This window comes from Biomphalaria glabrata, chromosome 4 (assembly GCF_947242115.1).
Source record: "Biomphalaria glabrata chromosome 4, xgBioGlab47.1, whole genome shotgun sequence".
Classification (NCBI taxonomy): domain Eukaryota; kingdom Metazoa; phylum Mollusca; class Gastropoda; family Planorbidae; genus Biomphalaria; species Biomphalaria glabrata.
Genome location: NC_074714.1, coordinates 42,989,645 through 43,004,493, shown reverse-complemented (window position 1 = coordinate 43,004,493; position 14,849 = coordinate 42,989,645). Strand labels below are relative to the sequence as shown.

Here is a 14,849-nt window from a genome sequence, read left to right as displayed (position 1 = left end):
CTCTGTATCTATTTTTTTTTCTAATTTTGTCTCTCCTCTCTTTCTCTCTCTCTGTCTTTGAAATCATCTTTTTTTTTGAAGTAACGTCTTTATTTTATAAGATAATGTGTCTTTCTCTCTCTATGTCTCTGTCTATCTCTTTCTCTCTTTTGTTTCTTCTTCTCTTTCTTTTTCTCTATTTCTCTGTTCGTCTCTCTATCTTTCTCTATCTTTCTCTTTGTCTCTGTCTCTCTCTGTATCTCTTTTTTTTCTCTTTTTCTATATCAATCTCTCTCTGACATTGTACATCTTTCTCTCTCTTTCCCTCTCTCTCTCACTCTCTGTATCTCTCTCATTTTCTGTTTATCTGTCTCAGTCTGTATCTCTATGCGTATTGGTTTCTCTCTCTTTCTCTCTCTGTCTATCTCTCACTCCCTCTTTTCTCCCTCTCTCTGTATATCTTTTCGATCTCTTTGTCTATTCTCTTTCACTCTCTTTCTCTCTCTTTCTCTCGTTCTGTACATTGAGTCAGGTTTACACCTTCACATAATCTACCTATAAAACATTGCCCATAGCTAGTTGATGTGAGTATTGACAAATCCATTAGAAAATGACTTTCTTTTTCAGTTGCAGGTGGCGGTGAACGTCCTTGACCTTGCTCGAGTCGCTCCCTACGTCTTGGAGCTATCGATTTTCGGGTTCTTTTTCCTTGATCTTCAGAGTACCTTTTTTTTTTTAGAAATGCGTGTATCGTGGGGGGCAGCAAACGGAAAGATGGAACATAAATAGCTAAGAAAAAAAAAAAGAATGATAGACGAGAGAGGGCTGGGGAGAGGTGGGGTGGAGGTAAATAATTTGGTTTTGTATTTATGTCTGTTAAATCAAATCACATTTCAAAAGCAGAAACTCCTTTCAACTCTGACCGCCACAATAAGAACATAAACAAAACTTGATGCGGTCAATGCAAATCATACCCAACTAAATCTCACTTAAAGAAATCTAAATATATTCCCAAGTAACTTGCTTATCAAATTGTCACAAACCTGATGTGCACGTAACGCGGACTGTGTAAAACTTCTTGTTGTGTTGTTGTTTATTTCACAAAATCTTATATTAGTACAGACAACAATTTAATCAATTAAAAAATAATAATCAACCAGTCAATTAATTACTAGTAATAAATTATTTTGTTTGATACCAACAAGGGAAATTAAACCTTCAGTAACCAGAGAAATGGTCAAATATCTTGGGTTGGCTCCCCTAAGATAAGTGTACACGTTATCTCAGCCTCAACCATTCTCGTATCAAGTTGCAACTTTCAACAATTATTTTAGTGTTCTTAACAAAACATAAATGAACTTTGAAAAATTAGGTTAATGAATTATTGGCAACGAATTATTTTGTTTGATATCGAATAAGTGAAATAACAACGACATTATGGTGACCCGTCAAAATAGCGCGGACATAATAGCGCCGACAAAATAGCGCGGACATAATAGCGCCGACAAAATAGGGCGAAATTTCCCGACAAAACAGCGCTAGACAAAATAGCGCGGACTTATATATGATGTGTATAAAAGTACCGGATTATTAGTAATTTAATGTCCTGGGCATCATTTTTTGATGTCTATTTTTCAATATTAATAGATGCCATATTTGCAGAGAAGGAGAGTACTTTACATTTTATATCATTCCACTTTTTCACTGAGAACAAGATTCTGAGGTACAATGCTGGAGAACGAAGTAAAGCTGCAAGCAAGACAAAGTGCCTCCAATTTAACAAACATCTTGAAGCTATATTGCTAATGTACAGAAACAAGCCAGTGATGGAATTTCTATGTGACATTTCCTATAATTTAACTTTGTGAAAGTTTGTGCGTGTGTGTTTGTGTGTAAATTTGACAAGTATCGTTGCGTGTTTTCGAAGTACACTTTTATAATGTAAATAAATGCTGTATTTTGAAATTATTCATTTTACCTTATTATGATTTCTGCTTATTTATGTTTTAAGATATCTAAAGTATTTCTTTCAAAATGACTAAAAATAAAATATACTCTTTTCTGCGCTATTTTGTCGGCGCTATTTTGCTCGAGCTATTTTGTCGGCGCTATTTTATCCGCGCTATTTTGACGGGGTACCTACATTATTGATAGATACAATTGTAAGTGCGGAGTGTTTCCACTTAAACAAGCTTTGTTTTTAAAAAAACAAACATTTTATTCTGTGTGTGTCTGTACTACAATGTGTCTTTGGTTACAGACTGCCTCAGAACAAATGTGGATTGGATTAAGTTCCTTGATTATTTGTCAATATATTTTAATTGTTGATTTAAATGTACTGCATATTATTATTTATGTTAACACAATAACTTTTTCGTTGCTTTAAAATGCTTAAGAACTAGAAAAAATACACAACATAGTATTGAATAACTGTAATTAACTTAGTAATTAACCACTCAGCAGCGTAATAACAAGTAGGCTACTGTCTTTTTAATGTTTTGCTTCTAAAAGCTTTACTAAGAAAAACAATTACAAGTTCTTAGAGATCTTTGGTGGTGCATTTATCCAATACACTATAGAATGTTGAAGCTTTAAAAAGGTTTCAATGAAAGGTATCTGGGTACACATAACAACAATTAGTAGCTATTGGTAGCTATAAACAAAGATGCACCTATCGGCGGCAACATAAGCCATACATTAGCTCATCTAATGCCTCCTTCGTTTTGCTTTGAGACCCCGAAAAATAATTTCACTGGAATTCTCAATCATTTTGAAAAAAAAAGAAAAGGAAAAGTAATGTTGAGTACAAGGGGCCCCATATTTCAAAAAGCTTAGGTCCTTATCATACCCAAATCCAGTCATGATTGCTGCATCAACAACCATTTTTTGAAATACCAAGTTTATTTGGAAAGTTTCCCTTGGCACTGGCCTAAAAAAATGGTATGTATTATTATTACACATTGTTCCCTTGAGTTCTCTTTCTTGGTAGCCACAGACACATCTAGTCACCGAAAAGTCACTAGATACAAATAAATGATTGCGTCTCGGAAATAGAGAAATACACGGGAAATCAGCTAAACTCATCTTTCTATTGTATCCTTCGACTGTGGAGTACTGCCTACGAAGTGAACTCCTCAACTTTGGAAAAAGGAGATAGCGAGAGAATGGGAGAGGGTGAGGAAGATAAGAACAGAGATAGAAGGGGGTTATTAGTAAGAGAGACCTTCTTAACAAAATGCTTTCATGCATTTTAAGATATCATTTCCACATCATTAATATAAACAGTTCAATTGTTAACTGGAAACAAGTCATAAGAAACTAATCAAATTCAGAAAGTTGAAAAATCTAAACAATATTTACCTCATCAGCTATACCATTAGTTGCTTCTCGTGATTCTCTCTCCAATGTCAGTTCTCAAACTTAACATTTTTATCGTCATTATTTAATTAGCTGCAGTTACCTCAGTCACAATTTAAAACAAATTAGAGTAGCTCTTCCCAGGCATTCATCGATACGTGAGGCATTTTAATAATGGAGCTCAATTTTACACATGAAAAGAGCTTAAAAGCAATGTTCCCTCTTTAGACCTTTAATTACTCAATCAGCTCCAAGAAAACCTTTCACCAGAGACCAATTTAATTTCATTCCGTTCACCTGAGATTTCTTGACGAAGAAAATTCTTTGAACAATTTTGTTTCACTACTTTTTTTCCCTTTCATCTTTTTATTTCCTTTTTTTTTACTGTTAAAATCCCGTGATCCATTATTTTTTTGTTGTTGTCGTCACTTCCTTTCCGTGACTTAAAGGTCACACTAATCTCCCGTTTCAGGCTCCAGCACCCGAAGAGAGTCAAACGGAAGTCAGGGTCAGTTAAATGTGACGTCACTAACCTCTCTTTCCGTGTTCTTCTTTCACGCGCATGCGCTATTCCCTCGATAATAAAACACTAACGATGACCTAATTGTTGACATCTAGCTTTCGCCTGTTGGTCTGTCAGGATCTTCTTGGTATTTTTATTCTATATTAATGTCATTGATTCTTTTTATGCACTTAAATTAATTTTTTACTCCTATTGAGTTTGTTTTTCTTTTTTTATGGACCATTTTCTTTAATGTTATTTCATGACATCATTTTAAATCTTATCCTGACTCTCTGTTTTAAATTACTCTCGTATATCATATCTATACTATAGCATAGCTAGGGCGCTGTGGTCCAATCTCATTTGTGGATATGTGGGGACGTGGGCTATCTGAGAGTTGGGCTCATTAAGACACTCGAGTCGGGATTCAAACTCAAACTTTTAGGAGTTATTTTTCAAAGTAAATCTGGTTGTTTAGTTTGTCGCTGTTCATTGCTGTAAGCATCAATCTTATTTCATTGCTTACTGACTTGCGCAAGTCTCTCATCATCTCTCCTTGAAGACCAAGAGACTGCAAGTCTTTTGAGCACATCGCCCCAAGGTGATAATGAGAAATACTTGTACTTCAGCTCTTTAGACTTTTATTTTTGCTGGGGTGGGGAGAAAGGAGTGTAGCTGAGAGCAGACTCTGATGTGTCAAGATCAAGATTTTATTTCCATTTTTCTTTGGGGTGTTTTTTTTTTTTTTTGTTACTGGCATCGTGTCACTGGCATCGTGCCACTGGCATCGTGTCACTGGCAGCATGTTGCAAGCATCATCCCAGCGGTTTTGTTTTAAAAAAAAGGTATACCCACAAAAGATATGTTACTTATATACCGTGAACTGTTGAATGACTATTTCTTATACATTATTTTCAAATTTCTTTATTTCTTATGCAATGTAACTCAACCTTCAACCTTAGCACGTGACATTTTTACCTTTTCGTAACCTTGTCTCAATAACATTTTTTGTTAATTGAACACAAATGTATTAACTTGAATGGTTGTTACTTTGGACTATAATAACGATGCTCCCGCCTTCAAATCCAACAGCCGGAGCTTAGGACTATGGCGAAGGCCTGATAATCTTCTCTTCTAAGTGCTATACGGGACTACATTTATAACCAAAAGTCAAGAGACTGTACAGAAATCTACATTTTTTCCTTCTAGCTTATAAATGACATAATATTCGCTTTAACATTGAGCAATATCGTATAACAACGTGAAAAAAAAAAGGTTGCAATATATAATGATATAATATTGCGACGCTAGTGCGTGAATTCTAAGTCATGTGAATGACGATTGAAATCTTAAAGTTGATTTGAAAGTTAACGATGACAAGACTGAACTAATTGAGTTTTGCAAAAAATAAAATATAGGAATTAACTCCCTTGAAATCTATGAGTCTATTGTGATGTACTTATTTCCCTTCGAACGCCTACGTACAAAGAATAACCTCAATGACGCTCTTTTGAACTATCAGTCAAAATACACACTATTAGTCTCTGTTGCAATGAAGGAATGAAGACATTTGATTCTACACTGGAAAAAGAATGTTATAAAGATTTCTGGCTTATCAAATCCTTCGATCCACCAGATAGCTTACTGTTCGCCATGCTTATCTCCCGTGTTTCATCGTTAAGAAGAAAATCTGCTAGCATTTTTTCTCTTTGTATGAATTACATCTCTTTTTCTGTGACCCAGTTTTAGGGTCAGAATAAATTAGCCAGACAATCACTAGAAAAACTGTTACGTCTTTAGGAGTAAACTTTAAACCTTATCGAAACATGTTCAACATTTGATTTCCATTACAGAAACTTTACATTTCCGCTCCACGCTTCACCCTATTTCTACGCGATATTATAATTACTTGGAACTAATTTCTAAGCCTCGACTCCCTGGTTCTATCACTCCGGAAGTCACTCTTCACTCCCCCTTCAATCGTATTAGAGGCTTAGAGGATCTCTACATAAGCAGACGATGAGCTAACCCTTTGTAACGATGTAACACACTAACGTCTGGGGCTTGTTGATAACTGAACTGTGTCTTAACAGCACACTATTTTCTTTTTTTTTTTTTCACTTTTTTCTCAGTTCAATAGATTTAATTTTTTTTATGCCGGCAACATTAATTAATATTTTGATCTTAATGACATCTAGAAACTAAGATTTTAACTTTCAGGAAGAGGAGTAGGCAAAAGCTTTTTTATTAACATTTTTTTATAATCAGTTTTAATATTAACAATTCTAACTATGAGACCGCAAAATTGATGTAAATACATATACATATTATTTCGACAATGGGAATGTAAAGTAAATCCACACGTAGCAGCAACAACTGCAGAGCTCAATAGACGATTTAAAAAAAACTAAATTGTTTCCCTTGTGTTTCAGGTCCAGGGAGAACTGCAAAGATCATCAAAGAGATGTCAGAGAGGATGAAACGAATTGAAGAGAAGTTCGGACATTTGATGGAAATTAATGGAGTAAGTGTGTTTTTTTTTATTCTTTGCAATGCTTGAATTTATCTCTCTGTTTGCTTCCTCCAGCACTTACTGAGATAGAAGTCGGCTTTATGGCCAGGACACACTAAGTGAGATAACTCTGCCTGAACTAATGGTTGATGCCACTGAAGGGCGTGCTCCTCAAAGTAATCGGTCGTTGTAAATCTGTGATTGCTTGATGAAATAAAACAGTTGCGAGATATGACCTAACCTCTCAGATGGTCATCACTTGGCGAGGTCACTACTAACTCATTGGAAGTAAAAGCGGGTGAACTTGATCAGTTTTTTATAGTCACATTTGGCCTCTAACTAGAATTGTGATAAAGAGGCTCAGACCCACCAATGACTTACCATCTGGCTTACTTCAAAACTAAATCCATAGTCTAATTTAATTCTAGACCAGATTCACCGTCTAATTTGATCTACGTCCCAATTTACAGTCCAATCGTCCATTTCCATTCAAATTTACCTTCTATTTCTATTTTGATTTTAATCCATATTTGCATTTGATTGAAAACAAAGCAATATTTTCCATAAATTTTACTTCTAATTTGATTATAAACCATATTTACCATCTTGTCTAATTCTATTTAAAAAATAATAATAATAATCGCATTTTATTCTAAAACAAATTTAACCTTTTTTTTCGGTGGTTACAAATAAAGCGTTAAAAGGTGCATTCGGAAAATAATGAGTAAATTAAAATTCAGCTGATTTTAAATATTGAATGTATAAAAAGTAATGTGTAAATTACCAGTTATCTCCCCCCCCCCCCCCAAAAAAAAATACATTTGACATCTTAATTATATAAGTTCACCTGGAAAATTAAAATTTCTCTTTCTTCAGATTGTGGGTAAAATCAGAAAAGGAAAAGGCAAGCCTGGAGAGGCCATTGTCAAAGCAGCCAATGAAGAAGGCGCCACCATGATTGTAACCGGCACTAGAGGGCTTAGCAAACTGAAGCGCGCATTCTTGGGCAGCGTCAGTGATTACGTGGTGCACAATTCTCCAGTTCCGGTCATAACCTGCAGGCGTCATTAGTGACCTTGGCCTTTTAAATTTCCCTTCTTTTTCCAAAAGCAAAAAATGTATTTTTTTGTTTGATGTGGACAAAATTGTAAATGAATAGTATATCTTCTTAAGGGATGTTTTCTTCTGTGTATATTATATGATTTTCTATGTTGATTTTTATAACTAAGTTCTATATGAAATTTATATTGAAAAACTTTCCATACATTTCAATGAAAACAGGATACCAAAATATTGTCTCCAGAGAGTTCTTAGCTGACTAAACACTATACAATAACAAATTACCTATTTTAGAAATTGAAAATATAAATCGAAATTCGATATACTTTGTAAAGTGTTTTAACACAAGGCATTATAGTGCCCCCTTTCAGACCTTGCAATTCATTGATGCAAAAGATGTTAAGGTCATCTGTTTCTGTGGCCAACGATTAACTAGCAAGGTTTCATGTGGCCAGCACAACGACCAACCACCTTTACTTTCCCAACTAAATTCAGGTACCCATTAGAGAGGCCTTAAAATCACAAAATTAAAAATCCTAGTCTTCACGTAGATTCTTAAAAATATAGGAATATAAGTTTTAAAACAATTCGTTTAAAAAAAATATTGAGCAATATCGTTTAAAGTAGAATTCCTTCGTTATCCATGCGGAGTGAATTATGGTCTTAGTATAATCCATCTACCATAGCACTTATGACTCTAAACAGGTTGCTATGTTTAGTTTTAAAAACGGGATTCACAAACAAATTTAATGTTTAATAATGTAATTTTTTCGTTGTACTGAGAGATGTGCTTATATTTGTAATAGACTTCATACATTTACATTTACTTTCCTAAACATGCAAATATCAAACTTTGTTTGGGGGGGGGGGCACCTTTATAGGAGGAAGTCGGCAAACTAGGAGACACGAAGGCAGTCTTTTTTTTTTAAGGACAAAAATCCAAGTAAATGTTTTCGTGAAAGTCGTCTGCAATACGATTGATTCAAAATGTTGAAGAAGACATTTCTATACGTATTTGCCAAATGCGATTCTAGAGTCTTTTTTTTTTAAAGTTGGAACGGGTCAAATATCTCCAGAATGTTGTGTCTTCCTTCCTTTTGTGCAGGGCCGGCCTTAGGGCACTACAACCAATACGGCCGCAGTGGGCCCCGCACTAATTCTAGGTGTTAATTATTAAATTAAACTATTATAACTTCTAACAGGGTTCTCGCGATTTTCATGGCGCTCCTTGAAATCTACGGAAATTGCAAAATATACAAAAACGTTATGGAAATTTCCAGAAATTATTAAAGTCTCCTGAAATCTCATAAAACTCTCCAGGAAAATAGACAAACTTGTCATTTTGGGGTGTCATTCAAAATCTAAAACGCCGATCCTACGCGTGAAAAAAAGGGAATTGCCAACTTTCATTTAATAACAGTATAGAACAAATGACAAATTTATTTCTAATACAAAATCTTAATTTTTAACTTATTATCCTTATTCCTATTCAGACTGGGCTTCGCGCAATTCGTTTCGCATAGGACTCGGAATAGTTATGGCCGGCCCTGCTTTTGTGTGAGCAAAGCAGGCTTGCTAGAAGACTTCTTACAAGGATGAGCTTACGTGAAGCTCTTAACGTTCTTGCTCTACTCCCTTGAACGTCTCTCACACTTCCGTATCTCAGCACTTCTGAATGTAGCTTTAAATGAACTGTAATAGAAATAGAGCTTTAGACACGCCAGGAGAAAACATTTTGGTGCACCACTTCCGTATCACAGCACTTCTGAATGTAGCTTTAAATGAACTGTAATAGAAATAGAGCTTTAGACACGCCAGGAGAAAACATTTTGGTGCACCACTTCCGTATCTCAGCACTTCTGAATGTAGCTTTAAATGAACTGTAATTTCTTACTAGAAGAAATAAAGCTTTAGACACGCCAGGAGAAAACATTTTGGAAGCCTATAGTACAGGAAAGGGCTTGGTGAGGGAATAGGGATAAAGCGAAAATATTTTTGTGTCTGAGGGTGCAAAGTACGTTCTCTGTTACGTTCTGACCCGTTACGATCCTGTTTGGAATATGTTTCACCTTTCTATTGTACCGGAGAAAGTGTCATTTGGAACTGTTAGAATTATAACTATCCAACTAACTTTTATAATGAGACTTTGAAGTCTGAAATTGATCGGCAGTAGTATAATTATATTTTTACGAAATATAGAATTTAAAAGAATGTTACATAAATTGTATCTCGATGTTTTAGTGTGTGTGTGCGCGTGTGTGTGTTCTATGTGAGTAAGGGTTAGCGATCCGTCAAACAAAATTTCCATATATTACTCTGTGAAACCTTTTTATTATATATGTATATATTTGTCAGGTGTATGGAGAAGAAATGTTTACATCATTGTATCATTCTGTACGACCTACATTCTATCCCATCATGTTTCACTCACGTTATTTGTGTATCCACTCTGATACAAAAGATTGAAATGTATGAAGAATCTCACTCAAAAGACATATACCAAGGGAAGTAAGAAAGAGTAGTAGTTTTTCTTTTTTAAATTTTGTTTTGCTCCCTATAAAAAGCAAATAGAGATATCATACCATAGCCTCTTTTGCTGTTGTCATTGCATCATACCTAGGGCCGAATCGACTTAGATCTGGATGGACTGTAACACTGGTCACGAAGTTTGAAGGGACATATACTTTTTTATATATCTGGCGCTTTGATTCTAGGTCTCTTCCCAGTTTCCACGGTGAACAGAATGTGGCATAAAACTTTTATTGCTTTGATTGTCTGAAGCCAAATTATTAAACTATTTGCCATGAGACTGACATATTTGTGTTTTAAATTTCTATTATTGACTTCTCTTTCCCCTTCTTTTTCTCTGTCTGTCTCTGTCTGCTTCTGACTCGGTCAGTCTGCCTCTGTCTCTGTGTCTTTGTGTGTCTTCCTCTCACGCTCTCTCACTCCCGCCTTTCTCTTCGAAAGGTTACACGTAGCCAGAACTTATTTCTAGACATTTCAGTTGTTTGCCATTTAGTTCATGAATGTGGCTGACAAGCCAGCAGTGAAGAGGGAAAACTGGAGTCTAGCAACTCGATAAACATAAAATTAACATTAAAACGAAAAACTTAAATCCATGTAATAACTCTAATCAATATTATGTTTAAGTGTTTAAAAAATACAAAACACACAATACAAGCATAGAAAACAACAAGCGAAATATTAAAAAATCCGTTTTTTTTGTTGTTTTTTTTAAAAGAAGCTTATCTAAGGGGAAGAAATCCGCACTGACAACTATAATAGCTAAAAAAAATCTAAGTTATTTCCCTTATTAGAGCTCCAACAAAATATTTACTAAAAAATTAATTGACTGATTGGTTCATTTTTTAATTGATTCATATTTTGTTGGGTACAGTAAATAATTGATTAATGTTTTAACCTGATCCGGCATTGGGTGTGGAAGAAATAACGTGTTTTTTGTCTAAGGGGACGAAAGCCGTATCTGTGAATACTTAAGGAATAATGACCCACGTTGGTATCATACTAAATAATTAATTACCAGTAATTAATTGACTGTTTAATTATATTTATTTATTCATATTTTGTCTCTGTCAATGAATAATTGTTCATAATTTCAACCTGATACGAGATTGGGTGTGGTAGAAATAACATGTACAAAGTTTTTACCAGACAGACAGACAGAATTGTAAAAATGTATCCAAGCTAAAAAAAAACACATTTATTTTTGTGCATCCTAAGATTATATAATTAAAAAACAATTACCAACATAATTACTTTAAGGGGGATGCACAGTGAGAAAACATAGATTTAGGTCAAAAATATCGATATTTTAAAATTAATTGATTTTAATAGTTTAAAATGTCTAGAATACGAATTCCCTATCAGAATACTAAAAAAAATACGTTTTATACATCAATTTTGTATTTTAGATGTATATATATTAGCAAAATTTTGATGTTTTGGTGAAAAATCAACATTTTGTAAGCTATAGTTGATAAGCTAATGTACGCTCTCATCCCTAACAGATGGTATCGATACAAAGGTCTACTTTTCTAGTTCCGATTATGTGCATGGTTTCTCATTCTATAAATAAATAGTACTGCAATAAACTTTCAAAATACGTCACTACCTCTTTTTTTTCCCTATATCCTCATATACACACCCACAAAGCCATATTTACGCATGCGCACCATCAAAGCTTCTTTGGTTACTGTACATACACGCATGCGCACTGAAAAAGCTTCCGTAACGACAAAGTATGCACGCATGCGCACATGACGTGAACCGGTCCTTCTTCTGTAAACTTCCATCACATCAACAATCGATTCATTATTGAAACTCAGAAATGCCAACAAAAGGTTATATGTTTGGAAAGAAAAAACGTTACTGTAAGCCCAGAGGACGACATGCTTCAAAGACAAATGCACAATTACAAAGGTAAGTCTAGATCTAGAGTTTGCTTTTTTTTATTTACTAGACAAGCGTGTGCTGACACATAAAATAATAATAATGAAACCTTGGCTCTTTGAGTTCGACACTGTTTATCCAATGAATCACATCTAGATCTAGATCTAGAATCTAGATTCTATAGACATTAAATAAATATCATGAAAATGATTGCAAACATAGAGATCTATCCTTTTATAGAGCTAGTCTATATTAGGAGCATAGATCACATTAGAACTAGATAATCTCTAGAGATTAGATTATCATGTATGATGATGTATTGAACAGTATTGTAGGACTTCAACTCAAGTCTTGGTCTTAGTTTTTTTTTTTTAGATCTAGTACATATTGTCATATATAGATCTACATTACATGTAACATGTCTCTATACATTCTTTACTTTTTATGATTAATACAATATATGATTTCTAAAATGCATTATAAAATTTAAAATAATCTTCATGTTGTGATAGATGTGACGTGTACTTTCATACTATTGAATTTTTTTTTAAAGACCCTCTAATTTATTTTTTATTTGTTTGCAGCTCTGTTTTGGATACAGCTGGATCTGAAGCAGCAACAACACAGCCTGCAAGTGCAGCTGAGCGAAAAATATCCCTAACTGCAGTTACTAATGCTGATAACACCAATAAGAGGCTGCCTGAAGATTTCATATACGTCATGATGAATTCAATGCAATTGACCACAATGGTCTCCTTGTTGTGCTGTCCACATTGCTTTGACAACAAATTAACTATGTGCATCACACAATCAAAAGGCATGGCTCATTTGATTAAAATCAAATGCCTAAATTGTGAAACATATTTGTGGTCCGACTGGACCTCAAAAAAAAGTAATGATGTTCATCTGGATATTAATGTCCGCGCTGTCGCTGCATTAAAAGAATCTGGAATCTCGCATTCTAAATTTGATAGGTTTTGTGGACTTATGAGTATGCCCTGCATGCACAGAAATACTTATAACAATCTAGCTAACATAGTCAATACTGCTATAATTGAAGCTGGTGAAGAATGTATGATTAGGGCATCTGCTGTTGTGCATGGAAGAAACATTTCACAACCTCTAACTACAGATGAAAGAATAAGTTCAACAGGCTGTCCTGTTATTACAGTTTCTTTCGATGGGACTTGGCATAAAAGGGGCCACTCATCTCATTCAGGAATTGGCACAGTTATTGATTTTGATACTGGACTCGTCATCGACACCGAAGTCCTATCAAATTATTGCCATGTTTGTGATTCAAACTCTGCAGAACTAAACTTTGATGCCTCTAAGCATATGTGTCAAAAAAACTTCAGTGGCTCAGCAAATGCAATGGAGGCCGCAGCAGCATCCAAAATCTTTTCGCGCTCTGTGGCATCCAGAAAACTTGTTTATGGCACGATGCTGTGTGATGGCGATAGTAAATCGCATTCATCTGCCATTACCAACTCAGGATATGATGTAGAAATCTTAAAAGAGGACTGCATTAACCACATCTCAAAAAGAATGTTTAATGCTTTGAACAATTTAAAAATGTCTAACAAAAAAGAACTAAATTATAGGCTTACAAAGCCAAAAATTGAAAAAATTACAAATTACTATTCCAAAGCTCTGCGCCAAAATGCTCCCGACATTCAAAAAATGAAGCTGGCTGTTATGGGCTCATTTTTTCATATGATGAGCTCAGACCTAGATCATAACCACAGGTTGTGTCCTGATGGCGCTACATCTTGGTGTCACTTTAAGAGATCAGAGGCACTAAAACAGCCATATAAAAAACACAACCAGACCATCACATCAGAAATAGGTAAACTGTTATTTCCTATAATGAAAAGACTAACAGACACAGATCTGTTAAAAAGATGTTCTAGAATGGGAACACAAAACGCCAATGAATCTTTTCATTCCCTCATTTGGCAAAGATGCCCCAAAACAGAATTCGCAACATTAAAAACGGTAAGGGCTGCGACATACCTTGCTGTTTTAGCCTTCAATAATGGACCTGTTGGCATCAGATCAGTTTTTGACATATTAGGCCTTCCCTGGACACTAAAAAACATTTCTTCTAGTGAGAAAAAGCAAAATGTCAAACTACAGCTTGTTAGAAAAAGAAAATCAATCGCATTAGTGTCCAGGAGAAAAAACTTGAAAAAACGAAGAATTGAGCATGAGCACCGGGCAGAGGTTCTAGAAGGTCCAACCTATCAATCAGGCCATTTTAATGAATAGTTTTTTTGTTTTTTTTATTATCTATTATGTTGTTTTATGTTAATATTCCCTTTTTTTTCATTTTTATGGTTACAATAAATATTTTATATCATTTTAGAAACTTTAAATGCGTTTTTCTCAAAATGTATTTTTAGGTGCATGTTGTCCACAAGAATCTCAAAATCTTTAGTTCTGTATAAGTTAGACTAATAATTTTTCACATGTAGTTTATTGATAGTATATCATAGGTAATAGGCTGCAAAAATTTTCAATATGTATAATAAATTTCATTAAAAAATAAAAATAATGATGTGACCTCAGATGAAAAATGGGGTCGGAAAAAAATAAAAATTTTAAAAATTCATAAAAATTAAACCAGTAATAATTTTCAAAACAAAATTAGCCAGTTACCTATGGGATTCAAATATCTATCAGGTGCAATCAAAAAATTAAAAAAATTTTGAGTACTTTAGAATATTTTAAGAATTTTGTAAACATTGTTTATTTTCAAGATGGCCGCCATTTCCATAGCAACCCAAAAGGCTACACTCATAAAATGTGTATGGTTACTCATGTCTCTATATGTTCTATCAAGTCATGCATAAAGCTTTTCTATTTATCTGTTAATTACAAAAATTGAAATTTCATTGTGCATCCCCCTTAAAGGCAATAAAAGAAATAGTGAAAATATTTATTTAAATAAATAAAAACCTAAACATTACATTCTGCATTATATTAGTACTAATTAAATATTAAAATCAAAATTTTTAATTAGGA

General features: G+C 34.2%; 2 protein-coding genes across 4 annotated transcripts in view; both read left to right on the top strand.

Moving 5' to 3' along the window:
- Window positions 1-10,222, top strand: part of LOC106053955 (universal stress protein in QAH/OAS sulfhydrylase 3'region-like) — a 59,366-nt gene extending 49,144 nt beyond the window's left edge. For 2 of the 3 annotated variants that reach the window (XM_013209651.2, XM_056027367.1), the window contains exons 4-6: window positions 3,809-3,844; window positions 6,271-6,362; window positions 7,227-10,222. In XM_013209651.2, coding sequence (XP_013065105.2) covers window positions 3,809-3,844; window positions 6,271-6,362; window positions 7,227-7,421 — 323 coding nt within the window. In that variant the 3' untranslated portion in view covers window positions 7,422-10,222. The remainder of the gene's footprint in view (window positions 1-3,808; window positions 3,845-6,270; window positions 6,363-7,226) is intronic. The other variant, XM_013209671.2, reaches the window with a different exon arrangement.
- Window positions 10,223-11,188: 966 nt separating this feature from the next.
- LOC129926032 (uncharacterized) lies at window positions 11,189-14,142 on the top strand. Its single transcript, XM_056027858.1, has 2 exons — window positions 11,189-11,852; window positions 12,407-14,142. Exons 1-2 carry the CDS (start codon window positions 11,761-11,763, stop codon window positions 14,091-14,093), a joined length of 1,779 nt encoding a protein of 592 aa, XP_055883833.1. The 5' UTR covers window positions 11,189-11,760; the 3' UTR covers window positions 14,094-14,142.
- The last annotated feature ends 707 nt before the right edge of the window (window positions 14,143-14,849 follow it).